Source organism: Micrasema longulum, unplaced genomic scaffold (genome assembly GCF_059751315.1).
Source record: "Micrasema longulum isolate JH-2025_06_02 unplaced genomic scaffold, ASM5975131v1 h1tg002825l, whole genome shotgun sequence".
In the NCBI taxonomy this organism is placed as follows: domain Eukaryota; kingdom Metazoa; phylum Arthropoda; class Insecta; order Trichoptera; family Brachycentridae; genus Micrasema; species Micrasema longulum.
Genome location: NW_028279949.1, coordinates 288,912 through 313,509, shown reverse-complemented (window position 1 = coordinate 313,509; position 24,598 = coordinate 288,912). Strand labels below are relative to the sequence as shown.

Genomic DNA, 24,598 nt, shown 5'->3' with positions numbered 1-24,598 from the left:
ACGGAAAGTTCCTTTGCAGCCATAAAACATCTATGATTCTTAACGTTAACTTCGATATTATGCAGAGAGCATTTAGCTGACGTCATAAAGACTTCAAGCTCCCTAACTATTTCTCGCTTAGAAGCATTACTTATACAATATACAGCGTACAAGTACCGACGCTGGCTGATTCGAATAGAACTTTCGTCTAAGTGTTTTGTGAAACCCTATACCAGGAATGGCGAACCTTTTTTCTTATATTTCATTAAATCAGTTATATATAGTTCCTTTTAATCTCAACGATAGGTGAATCAGGGTCGTAACTAGTGCGAAGAAAATGGTATTTCAATTCAAGACCTCGGTTAATCAGCCCTTCGGGCCTCTGTTGATAAAGATCTTGGGCACCTAGAAATATAACCCCTTTCGGCCTCACAACTTATTTTTATTTGTTCGGAACAACCGAAATATAATAAAGAAGAATCTGTCATTTAAAATACTTCCACCAAAACCACGCAATATGTACAGATATATTGAATATCTACGCAAAGAGTTCTGTTTGTAAGTGATCAAAATTAAATGATAAAGAGTCTTTAATTAAAAATAATAACAGCCAGCTGTCAGCGACTGTTATACATATATGCTAGTAAATTTGGCCCTACGCACAGCGTGTAATATGACTGATCTAGCTATACTTTAAGCGTTTTTGTCATATTTTAATTTTACATATTCGAGCACTGAAACATTTTAATAAATGACCGGTGCAACTTAAAATATATATACATCAAAGCGGGCCTTGAGGGGATATTTTTGTACGTCTAGGTGAATGCACAGTTAAATTATTTTCGTCCATTTTTTATATTTTTTTATAAATTGGGTAAATTTACGTACTAACACCAGTATATCAAATATTTTTTAGAACGAATATAAATAACATATCTCGTTTTATAACTTCCATATCGAAAAAAATATTAAAAGCACTACAGTTCAACACACGTCGAATCAAACCAGGCGTTGACTCGCGACTGACTGGGAGATAGAATCTAGTGTCAAGGTGTTCATCAACTTTGCGACGTGATACATAATACAGATTCGTAGCTAAAAAAAGTAATGCAGAAGATTACACTGGTCATTTATTTTTATTATTTAGTTTTGTATCCCGGAGCCGTGTAAACACGTGATTATATAACTATGCGTTGTGTCCTGGTCCCGTGTTTTCACGTGGTTTAGCGAAAAAGTACTAATAAACTTTTATTGTGACTTCACTAGATGTCAATAAAATGCACTTTTTTAGACAGCTGGTAAACCACGTGAAAACACGGGACCGGGACACAACACATGGTTATCATAATCACGTGTTTACACGGCTCCGGGATACAAAGCACAAAAAAGGAGTCAGACCCTGTATATGTGCGAACATTGCAATGCGCAATGTGGCTGTCCATTAAGGCCAATGTTGGCAAAACTATCATACAAAAATTACTTATTTAATTATTTCAAATAAATCTACGAAGTTTCAATTTATTTAATTTAGAGTTTTCATAATTATGACACTTTTAAGAAACCCTTCACAAAGCATGAAATTTCACAAAAATGGGCCGGGCACAGGGTAAATTCTATGTCTATTCGTCCGATGTTTAATTGTTAAGACGTTTCAATTCTCGAATATGTAAAATTAAAATATGGCAAAAACTATTAAAGTGAATCTAGATCAGTCATATTATACATTGTGCTACAGCCTAAATAAATCTGTCTATTGACCGATTTTTCAGACCCCGGTTAATTAGAATATCGGATGCGTTTCATCTATAAGTTATCCGTATCAAAATCAATATTCATATCGCCCTTGAGATATAACAAAAAATACCTTTGTACTATCTATAAGAATTTAAGACCAATAACCGGATTTAAAAGGTAAATATTCAGTTGAAGAAAACATAATAATCACTAATATTGAAAGCATTAACTTTGTGGTCAAAATTTTTACTCAATGTTATGAAATATTTGTATATAACCACTTATCGACTTTTCTATGTCTACCGGTTCCGAGACGTGCCCGTCTCTTCACGTAAGGGTTGCCTACTAAATGCATGGCATGTTGGCTTTGTATTTTGTGCGACAACTATGGCGAAGGTGTATAGTGGGTTTTGCATGTTGATTTAATCGGTGTCCTGACAAAGAGACGGGTACGTCTTAAAATTGGGAGACATAAAAAAGTCGGTAAGTGACTGTATACAAATATTCAATAACTAGCCATCTTGAGTTTGCATCTGTTGTTTGGAATCCTCGATATACAATTTATACATCACAACTAGATAGAATACTGAATAGATTCCTTAAACTTCTGGATCGTAAATCTCTTACATATTTTGACTCGTATGAAGACTCTTCTTCTTTTCATAGTTTAACTTCCCTTACTAAACGTAGAAGCATTTCTGATCTGTCTTTCCTCTTCAAAATTTTAAGCAATTTTATCGATAGTCCATATCTCTTGGAGCGTATTTCAACCAATTGTCCCGTAAAGTCAACACGACAATTTCATTTTTTTATAATTCATTGCCCAAAAAAAATTATGTTCAAAACTCGTTTATTTATCGTAGCTGCTCCAAATTTAATTTACTTTGTCCCCATTTAGATAATTTTAATACAAAATTTTGTGACTTCAAAAAAAAACTTTTTGAAACACTGTAAAATGAAACATTTGTCAGTGTGTAATAAGTTTATGTTCCTTTAAATATGTTTATTTTTTACATCAAAATGTTGAATTGGTCAACTATATTATTAAAATCCCTCTCCTCCACTCCTTCACTCTATTTCCTTAATCTAACCTTCTTAAGAGCTTTTTTTTTCTCATGTCTTTTATAATATATTATTTTTCTCTTTACTGTGTATAATATATTTCGTTTCATTTAAGAGCGGATACCTGCAATGGCTAATAAGTAAAAAAGGTCAAATATTATTTAGATTTTTTCTAAATAACTTTTGAACTTTTCGGATTCGTTAATTTATATTACTCATTCTGAACTTACCGGCGTATTTATATTTCAAATTTTCACAAACATTTACACACACGCACACACACATTTACATACATAAACAAGTATGTCATATATTGTAAACCACACAATATGTACATTCAGTAACTATCCCAAATAATCAAGTCCATGAAGGAATTTTCAGTCAGAATTTAGATATCAACTAGCGGATCCGACAGACGTTCTCCTGCCCGAACGTTGGCAAAATACTTTTCATTGATGAGTAGGTACCTAGGTACTTGTTTGTGATTGAATTCCACAACTAAAAATTGTTTATATTGAATTCAAGTAGGTACCTAGGTACTTGTTCATGGTTGAATTCCAAAACATAAAATTAATATTTTTTCAAATATGCCATTCTTTTTGCAAACGTCAAACTCCGATCGTCTCACCAACAAAGGGGTGTACTTATGTCGGAATACGATTCTCAAAAATGTATTGAATTTAATTTTATTTTAGTGTTCCCAAAAAATCCAATAAACATAAATAAATGGGTAGAAATTATAAGGAATTTAAGGAAAGAATCTGATCGAGATCTACCAAAAACAAATGCTGTTTGTAAACAACAAAAACAAACAAAACATTTATGCTCCTTACTTTTTTTAACAAATTATTTTGATGATTTTAATATCTACGAACACGCACAGCGCAAAGATCTATATTTCTCTGAAAACCGCACGTAAATCGGTTAAGCCGTTTAGGAGGAGTACGGTGACATCACCCGTACAGAGGAATTATATAAATAAAGATATCAATAAATATCTTAGCCGAACGCATTTCATTAGTTGACCACGTCTTGTATATATATCGTTCTACCAAGTATACGTCTATGCCCCTTAAGGGTATCTAATAGGAAAGTTTGTAGATTGAAATCAACCCTCAGTGCTCAGCTACTGTCCCTCAGTAATTCATCCCCAGATAGTTATTATTTCCTAATTGACAAGCGGAACTCCTGTTTATGAAACTGAGACTGTCATAATGTTTTTCACTTTACCACTTTCAAGATTAATTCATATGAATTTTAGAATTCCGATTCGAACTTAACAACTTACAAGTTTAACGAGGATTTAGAAGATGTCATTGCTTTCAAAATTACGGCAATTAATGTTATGCTGATTGCCTATTTCATATGCCAAGGTGTTTGGATATGATAGGAAAATTTATGTTCCGTTGGAAGATTATCACGATTTGAGATTAGTTAAGACTGTTAGGAGTGTAATCCTATTACAAGTAAGGATTCATACGATTTAGATATTTTAAAATACTGTTTTTTACAGAATCGCACCGTTAAAAAAAAGTTTGACTTAAGGTATGTTTGATAAAAAACGTACTTAAGATTTAAAAAAGTACATTGTTATATGATTATTGAACGCACAATTTAAGAAAAAACAGCACAACGTTTTCGGGTTTTACGTGTTGGTATTTATTTTTAAAAACCAAAATTTAAGTTTATTTTTCCACAACTTTCTTTTTTTATTTCTTTGTTCTTATTGTGAGTCTTTATTCAATAAAATGTACACATTATTACAATATTAATACTTTAAAAAGAAAACAAAGTAATATTCGTCCCGATAAACTATTTAATAATAGTTTGTCATCGGGTGCTCAGATATTAGTTTTAATTAAAAGTCAAATAAAAATAGTACATATATAATACTGTATACGTATAAAATAAAGAGCGTAAAAATAATGAAAATAAAAACATAAAAATAGTTTAAAGAAATATATTTTTTATAAAATTAAGAAAATAGAGTAAAATAATACAATTAAAATGAAATAATGGCAATTTACAAGAATATATTTTAAATATAAGAAAAAAATTAAACACATATATAAATAGTGTGTGCTCATAAATGTAATCAAAACAAGATAAAAAATAAAACAGAGTAAATCGAAAATTTCTATTCATATCTACAGAAAAAATAAAAATAATAAGATAATAAAAAGTACCCATTAAAATTAAAATCTAAAAAATGTAAATAAAACATAATTTATAAATTGAAGACATGAGTGGATTAAGGTGTTATGTGAAAAAAACAAAAAGTAGATATATATGGGCTCAAAGTTTTAAACACCAGTACAATTATTGATTACATAACACCTTCATTCACTGTCAAAATCGATTATCGGTACTTTTTTGTGGTGTAGTTAACTTTTTGTGACAGGGCATAAAAGGTGCATAAAATATTCATCTAAAAAAGTATGATTTTTTAAATTTGGCACCTAACGCCTTCATCCACTCACGTCTTCAATTATCAAACAAATTTTACTCAATGTACCTATGTTAACTTAGCCTTAATTTCAAAAGGCATAATCTGCCGGTCGAAAAGCAGTTATTTTTTTATCAAAACTTTTAAGTTTTTTTTTATTAAGAAAACGCCTTTTTAAAATCGCTAAATCGTAGAATTTTCTTACTTTGTATCAGACTTCAGCCATACGTAATTACAGTTTTTTAGAATGACGTACATATGCCACAATTGTTAAATGGCACGCGGTGAAGATTACTTGCATTTATTCTTCACCAAGTTTACAAGGTAATATTCTTTTAAAAAGCTTTGAATATTAAACGAAACGTATTCGCTAGCAGCTGTCGGCGTGGAAAAGAGAGTGATCTGTCCGAGGTGGTATTCTGAATTTTCTGATCTGATTAAATATAAAGAAATGAGTTTTTTTTTAATTCGCACTTATCATCAACAGCATCTACAAGCCTACTGAAAATGTATTCCTTTCTCAGTGATAGCTATCGACAATAATATTGCCACTAGGAAAAAATACGTTATTTCTATTTATTAATATTTCACCAAAATATTTTGCCTGTTCAAAGGCTCCTTGTGTTCAAACCATCCACTCTCTCCCCTATTCTATTTTTCTAAAACAGTTTTATAATGTGAAACTTTAAAATGTCAATTATAAAACTGCTAATTTTACGTCATTCGACGCTTAATCATCAGTGTGGCCGTGTAGCGGCATGTAAAAAAAAAATCCACAAGCTTCAGAATAGCATCCACGGTGTTCTTTGTCCTATCATGTTTGATAGTGCCCTCTGTTGGCCGGTCTTATACAGTCGATATTCAGTTACACGCCAAAAAAGCTCAAAGTTTAATAATTGTACCGTTTTCGTCAAAATTCAGTTAAACGGTAGCGTAAAAAGGTAAGAATAATCAACTTGTTTCCCCTGTTTTGAGAAAAATGGGAAAATTATTACTCATCTTTGATTTTACTTTTTATGACGCAACTGGCCCTCAAAACTAGGTTTCGTCAAAATAAAAAAAATGGGTGGCACTAAAAAGTAAGTCAAAATAACACATTTCGACTATATTGTTATTTGATCGGCAGGAAATATCCTGCAGAAATGCAGAATACTGCATCTGAGTATTTTAATATAATTACAAAAAAATGTCCGTTTGTGAATTTTTGCCAGTGAAGATTTTTATTTTAAATTTTTTCATCATACTTGTGAATTTATGTGACGCGGTTCAAAATAAAAATTTCTGAAAACTGTGATTCTAATTTTGATAACAAATACGCATAAAAGAGATTAATAGTTTAAATTTCATATTAACAAGTCGTTTCCTTTAAAAAAATTTTTTTTGTAAAATAGAAAACAAAAAATATTTCTTTTTAGAAAACAAGTAGTTTGTAGTTTTTCAATTATTTATTTATTTATTCATTAGCGGACTCGGTCCATTCAAAAAATGGCAAACACTAATCTTTTTAACACATATATAGGCACAATTTAATAAAATACAAATAAAGAAAATTAAAGCTAGGACATAAAATTTAATAATAATTCTAAAAATTATTTTACGAAATGATGAATTTTAATCGAGAAGAGGGTTGTGATGGATTTTTAATTTATTTTAACTTTCTTCCATATCTTTCCCACCTGCTGACAAACTTCTAAAATAAAGGCTTAGCGGATTATTCCTCTGTTAGAAAAATGGTATTTCAAAAAACTTTTCATTATAATATTTTTATGAGTTTTGATTTTCGGTTCAATATTCTGTGTAGATAGGCGAAGATACAATCTCAGGTACGATCCACCATACTAGAACCCGCTAGTTTTTTTTCACACAGTAAGATAATGTTGTATTTTATTTTTACAGATCTGGTGTAAATTTACATTGCTGGTCGCAAGATGGCGATCGCGCGAAATGCCTGCCTCCTCCTGTTCCTAGTTGCGGGAGTCTTCGCGTCCCTCCGAGACCGGCGGCCCCGTCACCGGCCTGATCTGCAGGAGCCCTACCTCCTCCACTCCATCGAAACTGCCCAGGAAGCTTTCCATTCGAAAGACAGCACTCTATCGTCGCACTCTCCCGACAGGCTGGAAAAGCTGAGACACAACCTTCCGCAAGACCCCGAACAAGCCCTCAGCAAGAGAAACGACAGCCCTGGCAGTAAACACGGTCTTGAAGAACACGCAGAAGTCCCTCAGAACTCGCATGACAAAGTTTACCTTGGGCACGGAGACACAGTACGATACAACCCAGAACTAGACATCATCAACAAAGTAGGAGAAGACGTCAGTGTCTCATATGATAAAGAGACCCACAGCGTCGAAACTAACCTAGAGCATCACACAAATACAGAAGACGAATTCGAATCATCCGAAAAACCAGCTCCAAAAAGAAGACAGTTCACAAGACGGGAATCACTTTCTAATCCCGATGAACTACCGCAGTATCGTTTTCCCATGGCTGATGAGCCAGTCCCTCCAAAACCGATAACTGAACAACCAGAAAATAGAAAACCCGACCAAGATGAAATGGGCGAAGATCCTCTTGTGGTACAAACGAAAAAAGGAAAAGTTAGGGGAATCACCTTAACAGCCGCTTCTGGTAAAAAGGTAGATGCTTGGCTAGGAATACCCTACGCCCAAAAGCCTATTGGACCTTTGAGATTCAGACACCCGCGACCAGTTGATAGATGGGGCGATGATATAATAAACGCGACGAGTCATCCGAATACTTGTACGCAGATCACGGACACCGTGTTTCCAGATTTTCCCGGAGCAACGATGTGGAATCCTAACACTCCTCTGTCTGAGGATTGCTTGTATGTGAATGTGTATGCCCCAAAGCCGAGGCCCAAAAATGCAGCCGTAATGTTGTGGGTTTACGGAGGTGGTTTTTATACTGGAACGACCACTTTAGATGTGTATGATCCTAAAATATTAGTATCTGAAGAAAATGTGATTGTGGCGTCAATGCAGTACAGAGTCGCATCACTCGGTTTTCTGTTCTTTGATACTCCAGATGTGCCAGGAAATGCGGGACTGTTTGATCAATTGATGGCTCTGCATTGGTTCAGAGACAATATTCACGCATTTGGAGGGAATCCAAATAACATTACGCTCTTCGGAGAATCAGCCGGGGCAGTGTCAGTGTCACTTCACTTATTGTCTCCTCTATCAAGGAACTTATTTTCTCAAGCGATTATGCAATCAGGTTCCCCAACAGCTCCATGGGCCATTATATCGAGGGACGAAAGTCTCCTCCGAGGCTTGCGACTGGCGGAGGCTGTTGGGTGCCCTCACGATAGACACGACGTATCAGCCGCCATCGAATGCCTTAGAACTAAAGATCCTCTAGAACTTGTTAACAACGAGTGGGGAACTTTAGGAATATGTGAATTCCCATTTGTGCCAATTATCGACGGTGCCTTTTTGGATGAGACACCATCTCGTTCATTGGCTATGAAGAACTTTAAGAAAACAAATATTCTAATGGGCTCGAATTCCGAAGAAGGTCACTACTTTATCATTTATTACCTGACTGATCTTTTCCGGATGCAAGAAAATGTCTACGTCAATAGAGAAGAGTTCCTACAAGCTGTAAAGGAATTGAATCCATATGTGAACAATGTTGCGAAGCAGGCTATCGTGTTTGAGTACACCGACTGGTTGAATCCAGACGATCCTATCAGGAACAGAGATGCGCTAGATAAGATGGTGGGCGACTACCAGTTTACCTGTAACGTGAACGAGTTTGCCAATCGGTATGCGGAGACTGGGAACAACGTGTATATGTATTACTACAAGCATCGCAGTGCCGTGAGTCCGTGGCCATCGTGGGCGGGGGTCATTCACGGAGACGAGATCAACTTTGTGTTTGGCGAGCCCCTTAATCCGGGGAAGAACTACGCACCGCAAGAAGCAGAACTTAGCAAGAGGATAATGCGCTACTGGGCCACTTTGCTAAGACAGGGTAATTAACTATTCTTATCATAAGTTTCAATAGTCTTTTTTACTTTTATACATATTATAATTATTTTATTTATAGATTTATTGCACATAGTTACATGCATATTTATTATCAGAGAATCTGTATAATACTAAAGCAGTGGTGGCCAAACCGTGGCGCATGCGCTAAATGTGGCGCATTGAACGATCACAGGGGGCGCATTGCATTCTTGTGGCCATTATTTTAAAACAGGCACCATGTCGTAAATTAATTCATTTAATTCAGTAATTGAGGTATTCATTTTCCTCTCATAAGCGAAGCAGTTCCTATTCCTATCTCAATTTTACAACCCCAAACGTGAACGTAATAAGATAAAAAAAAGTTCGAGTTGTATAGCGCATCTGAACTTGTATGTGAAAAAGTTGACGCATGGTATACAAAATCCTGGCCACCACTGTACTAGAGCATAGGCACCAGCACAGAGCACTTTAGAACTACTCTTACGTTTTCATTTTCATTACCCTATCCCGAACCCAGTGGAGCATAGGGAACTTGATTGAAAAAAATCATATTTATTTATTCATTATTTTTATAAACCCGTTGGGGTTAAATAAAGAAAATTATTTATTGTGTATGCAGTTAATTGGCAGAATTCTATATTAAAATTTTATTAAGTATCAAAAATAAAACACATTTATTGGATTAAAGTCTACTTTTATTTTTTAAAATATATGTGACCGTTTCGTCTTGTTAGGACATTATCAAATTGACTTAAATATTTACTAAGTATCCATATGTACAAACAATAATTGTTGTTTAATGATAATGGTGTATAATAGTACTAATAGTTTATGAGCTATTTAACAAGTATTGAGAATTTTTATATAGACCAAGATAAGTAAAGTAATTAGTAATCAATTGAGGTTTACTGGGTGCATAATAGTACTGATAGTTTATGGGGGTATTTGACAAGTAGTGAGGATTTTTATATAGACAAAGTAAAGTAATCAATAATCAATTAGAGTATACTGAGTGCATTTTATTAGGTACATTATGGGTATATTGGAAAAGCCCTTCCATTATTTAAAATATTTGTAGGGGTACAGCTTTAAAGTTAATTTAATAATTCGATTATAATATTGATTCAATTTACAAAGGTTTATTTTGAAAAATAGTTGAAACTCCACATTAGAGTTTTATGGAATTATGAATTAAACAATGTTGATATTTAGATTATATTATATAAGACGAAACGAGTCACATATGTTTAAAAAAAAGGGGAATTAAATTCGATAAAAGCGTTTTATTTTGGATACCTTACAAGAGAAAAGTTATGCTTTGTCTGGTTAGTGTAGTCATCATGTCCTTTTTCAGGTTGATTTTAAATCTGTCTCCAGTGTAATTTTTCAAGTGGTAGGATAAGTCATAAGTGTTTAAATTCCATGTATAGTATTTTTGACTGCCCTACGTTTGTCTAAGCTTTTTTGATATGGTAGTTTTGTTATCTAGTGTTATATTTGTGTAAGTCAGCATTTTTGGTTAATAATATCATCGTCTTGTTGTTTCTCAGTGCAATTTTGTGTACAATTTTTATCACTAAAGTTTTATTCAAAGTATAAAGTCAAACTGGTGTGTTTTTCGTTCACAAACAGTTGTCATAGGGGTCTAGTTGAATTATTTTATTTTGTTGTTTTTGTATCCTTGTTATGTCCGCTTTGTTACCGGTTCCCCAGAAGGCGGCCATGTAGCTCAATTTACTTTTAACATAAGCTTCGTACATTATGTTTTTTTTTTTTTTTTGAAAAGGCTATACCTATAATGATGTCATTACTTTGGTGAGACTGTCCATGTTGAGTCCTAGGTATGTCGGCTTATATAGACTTATCTGCACTCGATTTCTTAATTCAGAATTTTCACCGAAGAGCAGCCATCCACTTGAAGACAGTTATCAAAGATTCTGGTTCTATTTCATACGGGCTAAACTTTTAAAGCTTGTTTATTTAATATTGACTGATCATTTTTATGGTTGCAGTAACCCAAGTATGTCATCTGATGGAACATGGACCGACACGTACTGGCCCGTACACACAGCGTACGGGCGAGAGTACCCTCTCCCTGGATGTGAACTCCAGTGCCACTGGACGTGGGCCGCGACTCAAGCAGTGTGCCTTCTGGAAGAAATACCTGCCTCAGCTTATCGCAGTCACTAGTAAGTTATACTACTACAATTCTACAGAGGTTCTAGTGCTTCCAATAATACTTTCATGGTCCCGGAAATGACCTTCTTGATCATATAACAAATTATCTCAACCCTTTCAAATCTGAATTAATTCCTGTTAATACACAAAATATCAGATATTCTGTATGTAGTTTTAGAAATAAGGGTTAGTAAAAAAAAGCTCCTGGGAGGAATTATTTGAATTTTTTTAGTGATTTTTTAAAATTCTTTTGTAGGTAGCTACTTTAGAAATTATTTTTAGTTCAAGCTTTTGGTCAAGCAAAGAATAATTTATAAAAGTTAGTATAAATATTCAAATTAAAAAGTTGTTACCCAAGTACATTTTCAGTAATAATCAGCATAGGTAATAACGAAATTCAATGCTATTCTATAAGAGGACATAATGTTTCAGACTCCCAAAAACAAGAATCAAGACAACTCAGAACAATCTATACCACAAAGGGCTAAAGATGCTAATGAGTTGCCAAAAATTGTTTAATAGCCTAGACATCCAAATTTCCTTCTCTAAAATGATCTCCATCTCTCTCTTGTCTTGGGGTACCTTGTCAGGTCCCCTCAACATTGACAATCACTACAGCAAAAGAATCTCGTTCCGGCGCTACTCTAATGTTCCGCAGCCAGGACAACCGTTTATTGATTGTATAAAACATTTGGACAAACTCAAAATATTGTAGGTTAAAATATTAACATGTAAATAATATATTAGTATAATTAATTATAGTTGTAGCAATATTACTATATTTTAATTGTTCGGCCACCGTAAAAAATGCTTGAAATTTGTTTCAGGTAACTTGGAAACAGCCAATGCACCGAAACCCCCTCAGATTTGCGGTGCCAAAAGTCTAGCTGTCCAGAGTCTGCTGGCCGCAGTGTCCCCACTACTGGTCTTCGTCTCCTCGAAGCACTTCCATTCCTAGGTCTCGCGGAGCCGGGGACCCCAACGGGGGGGAAACCTTTCAAACATATCATTTTAGATGCGTCGGCTAGCAAATGCGACGCTCCCTGTCATATCAACTAATGTATTCTCGAAGAAATAATCAACACAATATGCCCAATTGCAATCGCGCAGATAAAAACACATAGTTTAAGTACTACCCTATTGGTTAGTTATATTTATATGTATTTTTATGCACAGATTATCGTTGTGTTACCGTTGTATCTGTTGCTGGGGGTTTCTTTCATTTTTTAAATTGTTTTAGATGAAAATGGTGAAAAATTACCGAGCCTGCTGGATGTGGAACGCAACGTTCATCGTAGCATTTGCCTCGCAGTGCTGACGGTAATCCTTAGAGACATAAGTCTCAGGAGCCAATTTTCTGAAGAAGTGTACAGGAGTGTGTTCCAATTATTGGGGTAAAGCACATTTCTTTTAATCAAATGTCCCTCTGCCTTGAACGGCAAAATACGGGCCCTGCCCTGACTTACACAACCGAATTTCTAGTACTTACTTCTAACATTTTTCAAAATTCTCAGATTAAGCAATTAAGACATACATAGATTTTTTCAGCTTTTTGTTAGGTCAGCCAATCATACGGAATAACTTACACTGCATTCAATAATGTTTCTGAGTAAGTATGTCTTTGGATGGGATCAAATATGTATTCATTAAATTTAAGTTGAAAAACACTAAACTTTCTCTGTTTTGTCTAAAACAAATCAAATCGACTGTTTATTGTTTTGAAAGCTTTAAGCACCCTAGATTCGGTGTTAGGGTAGACTTTGTGTTGAATAGGAAATCACTTGTTTTATACATTGTTTGTCCGGGAGTGAGCTTTGTCAAGAACATTATCTAAGAGCAAGACACACTGGAAATGTATGCTATAAAATTAATTATGTAGTCTTTCGAGACAATGTAGATTTGATGTAACTTTGCTTTCAAAGTAAAATGCTAAATTTCAATAAGTATGTTTCATAATACAACAACTATATTTATATATTTAAGGAAAATTGCCATAATGAAATTATATTAGGTAATCAAATTTAAGAGTAGTTTTTTCTTCTTATATTTCCAAACTATTTTTCAACAAAGTTATCCTTATCCATTGTAACGCAATATAAGTTGAGGTGAACAAGCACATACAAAAATGTGCGTATTAGTATATCTGTAGTTTTCCCAAGGCCACGATAGTCTGTAACATATGCGTGTGTTTATAACAGTCCAATATTAGAATATCTTTAACACACTTATAGGGAAATATAAAATCAGGCTGTGATCTCGTGACTAGTGTTGTGGACTCGCGGATCACAGGACCGAGGTTCTAACCCCACTCTATTCCAACTTGATTCCCATTTTCGAATTGTGAGTTAGTTTATAACTAGTCGAAAATGGCCCGAAATTGAAATATTTGGGTAAATCATAAAATCGCAAATACTTCCTTGAAATTATTTTTATTTTTATTTTAACTATCACTTGTCCCTGTTAATTTGAAATATTAACCACAATTTTTTTTAAGAATTAAAAAATACAATGTAATTATTATTCTTAGGAACACAATTTTTCTACTCAAGTAATTCTTATAATTTTTGTAACTTACATGCTGTGAACAGTTATAAAGGATTATTGGCCCAGTTATAATTTGTTTTGTATCTATCTATGTGAGTGTTGCTTATAATTTATTATTGTTCAAAACTAAATAAGTAAATAGACCAAAAAAGAACAGTCAGTTTACAAGATATATGTACATCTTTGTGATTAATGCGTTTGCCTCAATTTAAGTTGCGTTACCTGTACTTTATGTTATTCTTCATTCATTAAAACAATACTATTCTCAGGAAAAAAACGGGTCATGCAAAATTGGAATCAAATCGTATATTTGCTCGTGTGACAGTTTCATACTCTATGAATTACTAAATATAACTTTATGGTCTCAATACCAATGTCGGTTCCTTGTAGACATTTCTGCTATATTCAATAGTTCTGATGTAGTAACTTAACATAGAAGTAATACAATAAATTTTCTATGACAAAATTGGAATTTGAAATACCTAGAACTGTGTTATAGGATACTGAAAGTGAATCTCCGGAATTATTTATTAATGTAAAAAATGTTAAAACAATTTATAAATGAAAATGTGTCTAATAATTCAAGGGAAAAAGATTATCCATCCAAATATTTTTTTATTTACTTCTACAGAGACATTCAAAAGAAACTATATAGTAACACTAAATCACAAGATGAATCGTAACCAAACTATCTAGAAAATTCAATCGTTCTGGCCCCAATTACCGGGCCTTATGAGCCTCATTTTAAGTTTACTATATGAATAAAACACGAGTGATACTTTAATCCACAAATTTGGAATATCCAGTGACCGGTTTCATCGCTTTCGCGACATTTTCGAGACTGGTACCTTTATTAAATACTTGTTTTATTTACTTAATAAATTACAATGAACTTCCATCAAGAATTTTCACTTACAAACTTAAATGTCTCATTTTAAGTGTTTTTTTCCACCTCTTTGCGATCATTCTTTTTTGTAAATTTTCCCCTTTTACTTCTGATAAGCCGTTTACCATTTTTTAATAATAAAACCCCTATTCCCACCCGATGATGCATAGGGCACTACATTGGAACACCTAGTGGAGTGTATTTCGATCACCTGTTATATGAAGATCAGTTGAATAGTCTTACGTTTCAGGTACCAGTCCATGTACAGTGAAAATTACATTGTTAAACAACCATTAAAACAAATATTTCACGTCAAACCTGCCAGGAATCGAACTTGGGACCTCTACCATGGTAGGCGGATACACCAACAGGATACAGGATTTTTAGTCAAGAGTAGCTGTCGAGTCAAAAACACTTATTTAATTTCTGCAAATTACCAGGACGCGAACCCTTTTGTGAATAACCAATGTTGCTAAAAAGGTCGAGATTTTTACATCCACAGCTTAACTTGTTCATTGTTAAATAATAAATTATCTTCATTGCTGATTAATTGAGTTGAAATGTTCTTATTAATTCAAATGTGGATAAGTAGTCTATAATAAAATTTCTGATATAGTACCTATGAAACTATTTCATTTGATGTCTCAGTATGTACTGAAAAAATATTAATGAAGACTATTGATTACCACGACAGATGGTAAAAGATTCAATCAAGATAGATCGTGGTCCCGTGATAGTGTTGCAGACTCATGGACCAGAGGTCCGAGGTTCAAACCCCCTCTACCACAACTTGTTTTCCATTTTCTAACACGGTTATTTAAAAGGCACTAAAACTGAGCATATTTACAAAAACTAATATTTCTTTGTCATAAAGAAAACAAAATTCTCAGACTTATAAATAATACTGATTGGATAGAATTTAAGTATATGGGAGTGTTCAAAATAACAAGAATTGATAAATTTTTCTAAAATACAGTTTTCCATCTTGCATTAAATATTCTTTTTACTTTTGACTGATAAGTTGAAAACATTTATTCGTCGTAATGGAGTTTTCTACTCCTATTTGACATTGATGTCCTCTTTCAATTGAAGAATGTAGTATTTTTAACACATTATTGCGACAATATAAAAATTACTTATTTAAAATGTAATAATTTATCGAAAAAAACGTAAGAAAAATATGACCCCACAATGTTGAGTATAAAAAATAAATTATCTTGTTTTATTTTTACGTAAGTGATTGCTTATGACTTAAATATAATATACATATTATCTTATAATAAATTAACAGATTTTCTCTTATATCCGATATGACATTTATATACTTTAATATCAGCATATTGAACTATAAATTAAATTAAGTAATAGTTCTTCCGTAACAAATTAGAAGCCTTTTATAGATGAGATGATTTTTATATTTTATTATACTAACCTTTATTTTAATATTCCCAGTACCTCTTACCTACTTTGAAATGTTCTTAACTTGCCTAAGTACAATTCACTAAATAATTGATAAAATGAATTGTTCTTAGTAACAATAGTTAGTGATATTCAAACTTCATCTAAGAATGAAAATCTAAAATAAATTGCAAATCACAACATGCAAAACTTTGGATTATTTCAGAGCGTTAATGATGGAACGTCCAGTGTCCTACTAGCAGTACTTTGCAACCTATCAATAAAGCGAATATTGTCTTATTATTTTCAAATGTTTAACCGTATAGGCAGCATTGCCAACCTCCAACACGCAAAAAACAGGAGATTTTTTTTTAAATCAGCAGATTTTGGTAAATTCATTACAACCCAAGGGTCGTGGAAGAGGGGAGTGGGTGGCCAACATCACCAACCACTAGATTCATTATTTCCTTGTAAACTGTGGGAAGGGGGGGCGGCCAGTTACCAACCTCAAAATACTTTATTCCCCAAAGGCCACAAGTGTGCGGAGGAGAGTGGCTCTTGATTTGTTGTCCGCCTAAAAGCCCTAAGCGGGGGAGGGGGGGATAGCTACTATTGTGTCAAAAAATTTGACGATTCTTCAAAATATCATAGATAAAACCAAATCTGCAGAATTTAGATCAAATTCGGTAGATTGCACACAAAATCTTTGAATCTACCGGAAAATCAGTAGGGTTGGCAACGCTGCCTATAGGTGCCACTAATGAGATGACTCGCACATGGAACAGTGTAACATAAACATTTTCATGTATCTAGAATATGTTTTGCTGCTAATTTAACATACACATTTCAGCGTTACAACCTTCATTCTATCATGTCTCTGGCTACCACCTTCCAGTTTTGCTGCCCCAGAGCCCAATAGCCACGACATCATACGACCATTGCAGTCTCAGCTTCTTCGCCCTTCTGAGTCGTGAAACAACACTTTTTGGGAGCTCCAGATTCCTCGTGCCGTGCAAATGCCCTAGCCAACGCAAATTAACACATTGCCTAAAATGAATAGAGAGACTATTCCATTTTCGATTCCGCATAATATCCTCTAGCAAAACTTATCTCTATTGGCAGTATTTTTCTTTCCCAAAAACATTCCAAAATCTGTCAAACCCACTAACTAGACAATTTTGTTGAATATTTTTTTTCATCTTGGTGGGTAATTTAATCACGTTTCTACAAACATTGTTGCGGAAATGGCTGTGAATACAATCTAGCTCTTGACGTTCTATCATTAATAAGCTAATTGTATTCTACATACTATACGGTATGAGTTTGAGTTACGGTTTATTTTTTATATTTTTATTTATCAGCGAAAACTATAAAATCAAGGAACGAAAGTAATTATGTCCGTAAGTAGTTGTGCATGTGGATCCCTTCTTGTGTAACCTTAACAATTTTAAATCGCCATTTGATAAACGTTTATATAAAACAAAATTACATCCGCACTGGGAAAAATTAATATAATAATCAAATTAGAATAACTTTCATCGCTGTAACAATTTCAAAATTAAATTTATATTAACAGTTGGTGCCTGGTATGTGTAAAAAAAGATTAATTGTTATTTAATCTAATTAATATTTTATTTTCATAAGATCCTTTATAGGGAGGTGTTCAACGATTCATCTAAGAGGACAATTATATAATTTTTCTAGGTTAAAACTACATACTCAACAACTAGACACCAATCATTGTTAAAAGAAAGATTCATCTGATCTTTAAAATAACCTCCTGGTGACAAGTGGTAAAAAACTTAAAATGATAACGTCAAAAACAAAATTATTATTGAGTTGATAAAAAGACCCTGATCTCGAAGATAAACTGCTTAAGCCAAAGTAAAACTTCATAACCAAAAATACTATATTAGAAAAATGAAAAATAATAAATCTCTATTTGCCAATTGAACAAATATATTAACACTTTGTCGCTTACATTATAACAAAGCATAATATATTTTAAAAAATAGGTTTTTTATTTTAATTTTATTCCTGTTAAAAGTGTGTGATATCGCATAATTTAGATAAATAAACACCGAAAATAATATATAACACAATACGCACAGATCACCAACGATATGCGGTGTTAAAATGTGAGTGACGATATTATGATATATCTGATATAATTTTGATGATTTTTTGTTCGGCATTGTTTATTACTTAAATCAATTTATTTGTGTTGCATCGAGTTCTTTTTTTTCTAATTATCTATCTACTATAAAACATATTATATAGTTATACACCTAAATGAATTTAAAATAGGTAATCCTAAGATATGTATTTTTAGCTGGTAATACCATGGTCTCTAAAACAATAATTTTTCACGACTTGAATATTCTTATATGCTACGTAGATACTTACCTGTCATATAGTGCCTATTAGTCACTTTTCTATTTGAAGTCCATTGTTATAGGTAATATAAAAGATATGTTTAATGTCTACTAGATTATAACGTATTAAGATGTTTTATAATTAATTTATCAATAATGTTTAATCGATCAAACGCTCAGATCAAAACATCTAACGTGGGTGTACCTTATGCACAATTACGTAGTAATTAAAGTTTATGCTTCTTTTTATAGAAGACTTTTTATTTTATCATTTGATTCAATTATAAAAACACAATGTTTTATTTCCTTACACACAAAGACCTATTTTATATGGACACCCCTTAAATATTACCGAACAGCTCGATGGCCTAAATTGAAAATAAAAAATGCTTAAAAACAATTATTGGAATGTTGATTCAGTTATATAAATTAACAAAGTCTTTTGTATTTTTTAATGTGGTGTTTATATATAGTACGACTTTTGTAAGCATTTATAGACTTTTAATATTATGTTGTAATTGTTCTGTAATTCTTACCTCATATTAAGGTATTATGTGTAGTGACATATTTTAACAAAGATATTTCAGATTGTTTAAATTTTTAGAGCATGGATATGTATTGGATATTTAACGAAACAACGTGTAGTCTTTGTCAAAAGGATATGTAATTATAAAAACATACATATCTATGTTATGGTGCAAATTTATGATCTCTAAAATATGTGAAAATATTTGTACATATTGCGCAGTATATGTAGCTTTATACATATTTTATATCAAAAACTATGTATTAACGCAACGTTTGTGAAGAAATGCATTACCTTACAATTAGGAAGGTACCGTTGAGCTGAAAGTATCGAGAACCAAAGATACTCTACAGTAGGTGGACTTACTTAATACGGAGTAATTAAATTAACCAGATGCAAAGAACACACTTAAATATCTCCCTTGAGTTGCTATACTTTTTTTTTCATACAGCATTTTAATAGTTTGTGTCGGAACTTCCTACGATTAATGAATCGATAAGTCTGTGTCAGCTCTACTTTGAGAAGGAAAATAACTACTAAAGTATTAGAAAATCAAGGTCTGTTAAATGTGAAAATGTACAATTATTTATATGCGTAATAGAGTGCACCATTGTGAATAGGATTTCCCTCAAATTACACACTAGAATCTTAATATTCCTTAATACTAAGGATTTTACAGGAGTGTAAAGTTATTATATTTCCAATTTAAAATTATACAATTAATATTTAGGTTAATTTTAAAATGCTGTATTTTACAATACAAATATTAGAAACGTAACATAGTTAATTTATTAAAATATATATATAATATATTCATGTTATTTATTATGTTGTTCTGCTCAGATTCATTAACAGATCGGATGATATAAATCCGATACTTCAACTACCTACATATAAAGGCCACTCAGTTCTTGTGTTCTTAATTGAGCTGTTTTTTTATTGTTAAAATATTTGTTATTGTACTTTAAACAGATAGGCAAAATAATTGTATATTAATTAAATAAATTATGAATTCTATCGCTAAATATGTATAAATAAATGGATTACTATTTTTAAATGTTGCATCACAGTCAAATCTTTATTCACCCTGAGCTTCAATAGATATTTGTCTGGGATAATTATTTTAATATTACCATTCTGCTTTAATAAGTGTATCTATAAAATAATATAAAACTACAGCGCAATTATTTAAATTAGCAAGTGTTTTGTACAAAATAGTCGCTTTGCATATTAATCTGTTTATTTTTTAATTGAGATTTGACATTGTCAAATAGTGACTTTATTTGTGAATGGGAATAACTAATAACCGTATAATAAAGATGGATTGATTCTGCCTAGCTCATTTTGCACTTAATCTGCCGACATTGTTTTGATGCAGTTTTACAAATCAATTAATTATTTTATATTTGAAATGGTGCCATGCTCATAAATAGCTCTTATAGTTTGCTCAATAAATAATCTACTGCTTTTTTTAAATAATCTTCAAAACATAATCAATATTGCTCATTTATTTTTAATATTATTTTGTTTGAAAAATGCTCAGGATAAACAGTCACAACAGCTATTGTTTTATGATAACATTTTAAAATATGAATGAATAATTTTACTATTTACGTATGAATTTATTTTGTGCAAAATCACTTAAATAAATGTAATATGCTGAGCAGTTTCAGAACAAAACTGTTACTTCGTCCCGGGTCTTCAAAAGCATATATGAGGAACCTCTGGCCCGCGGAAATGTGAAGTTTTGGCCATAACAAAATTTGTTCATAAACTCAATTCATCAAATGTATGTGTGCGAAGTTATTTTATTTTATAATACCTAGATAAATAATATTATCAGAGAGCTCGAGGCCATTTTTCACAAAAATGGTTCTTAATAAATTGTCCTTTATCAAAAGAACTGCAGTTATCGTGCATCATGTCTTTTTAATTTTGGTAGAATGGCTGCGATTTATTTTTATATGGTGTTTGCTGACTACAACTTACATGTGTGGTTACCTTGATATTCTGGCTGCAATTCAGAGGAAAATTGGCAAACTGGGGTTGACTAGAAAAAGGTTACCCCATGCTTGCTTTAAAGTAAACTAAAACTAAATATTTTTTTATCTTAACAAAGCTTGATGCCTAGTATAAATATCCTATATTCATCTGCTACACGTTCAGTGCTACACATCCAGACTACAGATTCTCGGAAAAGTAAAGAGGTGTTTTGAAATAAATTTATTCAAGTGATTTAACAGAAAATAAATACATAGTTTAATTATTTATTTAAAATTACAAAATAATTGGTCCACATATATTAAAATATCATTTCAAAGTTTCTGAAAAGACGATTATGGTTAAAAATTTACAGACTCTTTGTTTTATTTGCATAATAAATAATAATAAAGATCATTTTTTTACATGTAATCATAATGTTTGCGCTTTAATATCGCTTTTGGCACGGCAAGATCGTACACTACTGGTATATTTTGAGGATTACTCTGCAACAAAAAAATGCTTGATGAAGTTATGTAAATTCTGCTTTACATAATATAAATGTTGCTGTAAGATTATTTTTTATAGGGTGTAAGCGAAAATGTGCAGTGATCTGTGAGTAGGTAGGTGTTCATTTTTGCTGTCAGTATTATATATATGGAAACATTCATATTTAGAGGGCCTAATCTTCGGAAACATTCATGGATATTGTTTAAAATATGTATGTAGCGTAATTTATCATTTAAATTGTATTTATTATTGAAGCTTCGTTGAATGCATAATGTTGAGTGTTAATAAATTGGATAGATGTCATTGTAAGACAATTGCTAAAGGTTGCATTATGATGAGAAACTAATAAATGCTTGTAAATAATAACCGTTTTATTTTTACCTTTATACTTCAATTCTTATTCTAGTATATGAGAATCGGTGCCAAACAAGCTTCCGATGCCGTTGCCCCCTGTGTAGATCTATTGTGACGGGGCCCCGTAAATTGATTCTCGAATAGGTAGGGGGCGAGTGCTCTCAAATCCTCATATTGAATATTATGATTAATTACGTAGTGTGAATAGTTATACCCTGGCAGACGATCTAACAGGTATACGCCCTCCATCCGTCACTTAAGATTTGTGTACCTAGAGAGTAAAATACATATGTTTAATTTGATTTCCAACGTCAAAAATATTTCCTATTCAAATAGCTAATCTTTTTTTACCCGGATCAATCCTTTACATTATTATGCCTCTCATGGCCCAGAGCTTTCCAATCATCTTAATTTTTAAGAAGCATTTTAGGGTTTTGCTATCCACACCTGCAAATTGTAAAAATACTTAGATGGATGTGTTGCATAATATTTTTATTTGATGCAAAAGAAACTCTTACTTCTTTACAATCGGCCAAAAATACACAGTTTTGGAACTAACAGACCACAGCTATACTTACTCCGTATTCATCAATCTTGACAACCTTTCCTAGTCCACCTATTGCAGAAAGGTTATAAGAAAATGAAGAACACATCTCTAGGAGGTAGTTAGTCAAAATGGCCAGAGTAATCTGGTGTAAACCGCTCAAAATCACTTCCTAGGGAGGACATTCTTTCTGTGTTTTCACTGTTTTCAAATTGGTTTCTGGGCGACGTCAATCCGGTTTTTTATCTTTGTATTTTTTCATTGGACTATTGCACTTGATACAAACTTTGACATTGGGTATTTGGCCTTTCAAATGGCAAAAATTAACCGCTGCCTCCTCGGAATAATTCACAGCGGCCATCACCAAATCTAAAATTGTTAATTATTTTTCCAAACCAACAATATAATTCAAGAGAAGTGTTACAATTAGTGTTTTCAGTTAGAATGCGCATTTTCGTCGACTTTCAAACAAGAATAAAATAGGCACGAGAAAACAGAGAACGACGCAACTAATATTTTTTCTGAATTTTCTGACGTGTAAAAAATAGCGAACAAATTAACATTTGAATTCCAAATCGTAACCAAAAGACGTAATTCTAATAAATGATTGTTAACAAAATAATTACTTACCTTAATATATGGTGTAGTGATTTTCAAAATGTGTTTAAAACAGAAAAAAATATTAATCATACTAATAGCTATTTCGAACTATTAAAATGTAATTGAATCAAATTTTTATTTTTTATTGTGTGAATAAAAATCACATTTTTTAAATTTGTTCTCAGATGTCATTGGTCGTTATCTGTAGACTGTTGTGAACTGTGATTGGTCGTGATTTGTCATATTGTTTTCCAATTATGTCAGTTTGACCACCATAACCATAACACTAGTTAACATTTGCAATAGACAAGTTTATACTGTTTTTCTTCTTCTTCGTTTTTTAATGGCCTTTTCACATCTCTACTTGGATGTTCTGGCCAGTGTCGAGTATTTTTGTTTTGTTTTTTTTTTTTTACATATTTACACATGTGTTAGTTATATAATATATACAAGTTAGTATGTTAGTATTCAATATAAAATAAAGATATAATAATATTACATATTTACAGCTTTACACCATTTATAACTAAATATATTATAAATACACGTTTATTGGGTGGGGACAGGAAAGTTAGAATATGAATAGGGAATGGGATATTAATATCAGAGAGGTCGGATAAGAAATCAGGATAACAATCATTTATGGGGCAGTTTGTACTGTAATTAATGACCCAATGAATCAACAAAAATGCTTTTGTTTATGACAGCTGCAGTATTCATTATTATTTTCTATCCTGGTCCAATAGCAAAGGTTCTTGCTTCTCCCACAAAGGATTCCAGATTAAATTTTTAGTGAGATCATAATGATCTAATTTATATTTTTTCGAATCTGATTGCTTTTTGACACTTTTCTCATTTAGATCTTTGGCCTATTATGGTGCAAAAACAAATACAAATTTATATGAAACTTGATGCTGTTCGTAAATTTTCGTGCTGTACCAAAAATAATTACAAAACTAGTGTTTAAATTGGTAACTTAGAATTTGGAAAAAAAACATCAATTACCATGGCATAACTTATCAATTAAAATTTTATATTATGAAATGATGGGGGTAACCTATTCATAAATACAAAACTGTATTAAAAAAAAAATGACGGAATCATTTATTTACATTTTTGACCAATATCACAAAATTAAAATCCTGTTTTTATTATTTACATAGATAACATCATCGTCAGCCTCACTTGTAAAACTCGTAAGTCCATAACTTGCTTTTGTTCAGGGGAGAGTAAAAATCATTTTTACTTTAGTACATAGTAGGAAGTTTTTTTTCAATCCACATTTTTTTATTGCTTAACCTACCATCAATTTTAAATCAGGTTTGTACCAAGCTTCACTGTTATCTTGGCTAGTAGTAATTATTCTAACATTCAAATTAAAATTGCGATAAACGTAAAAAATACTTAAATTATTATTGTAATCTCACTGAAAATTGAATCCGGAACTCTCCGTGTGTCAGGCAAGCGTCAGCCATTAGTTCAAGGGGGCC

The 24,598-nt window shown here is 32.3% G+C and overlaps 1 protein-coding gene and 1 long non-coding RNA gene across 3 annotated transcripts; one reads left to right on the top strand and one right to left on the bottom strand.

Annotated features, from left to right (window-relative positions):
* The first annotated feature begins 7,122 nt into the window (after nucleotides 1-7,122).
* Nucleotides 7,123-15,923, top strand: LOC148271527 (acetylcholinesterase-like). Its single transcript, XM_088241290.1, has 3 exons — nucleotides 7,123-9,217; nucleotides 11,226-11,402; nucleotides 12,219-15,923. Exons 1-3 carry the CDS (start codon nucleotides 7,150-7,152, stop codon nucleotides 12,347-12,349), a joined length of 2,376 nt encoding a protein of 791 aa, XP_088097416.1. The 5' UTR covers nucleotides 7,123-7,149; the 3' UTR covers nucleotides 12,350-15,923.
* Nucleotides 15,924-16,457: 534 nt separating this feature from the next.
* LOC148271526 (uncharacterized) lies at nucleotides 16,458-23,333 on the bottom strand. Of its 2 annotated transcripts, none has more exons than XR_015825076.1 (4): nucleotides 23,139-23,333; nucleotides 22,316-22,411; nucleotides 21,992-22,235; nucleotides 16,458-21,622 (listed from the first exon to the last, which is right to left on the bottom strand). It is a non-coding gene; the product is annotated as an uncharacterized LOC148271526 (long non-coding RNA). The 2 variants fall into 2 exon arrangements; XR_015825075.1 differs by having other exon boundaries at nucleotides 16,458-21,606.
* Nucleotides 23,334-24,598: the final 1,265 nt, after the last annotated feature.

Coding starts and splice junctions, on each gene's coding strand:
- LOC148271527 (XM_088241290.1), top strand. CDS start 7,150: ATGGCGATCGCGCGAAATGCCTGCCTCCTCCTGTTCCTAGTTGCGGGA. Junction 9,218..11,225: donor GGCCACTTTGCTAAGACAGG/GTAATTAACTAT, acceptor TTATGGTTGCAG/TAACCCAAGTATGTCATCTG. Junction 11,403..12,218: donor TCAGCTTATCGCAGTCACTA/GTAAGTTATACT, acceptor AATTTGTTTCAG/GTAACTTGGAAACAGCCAAT.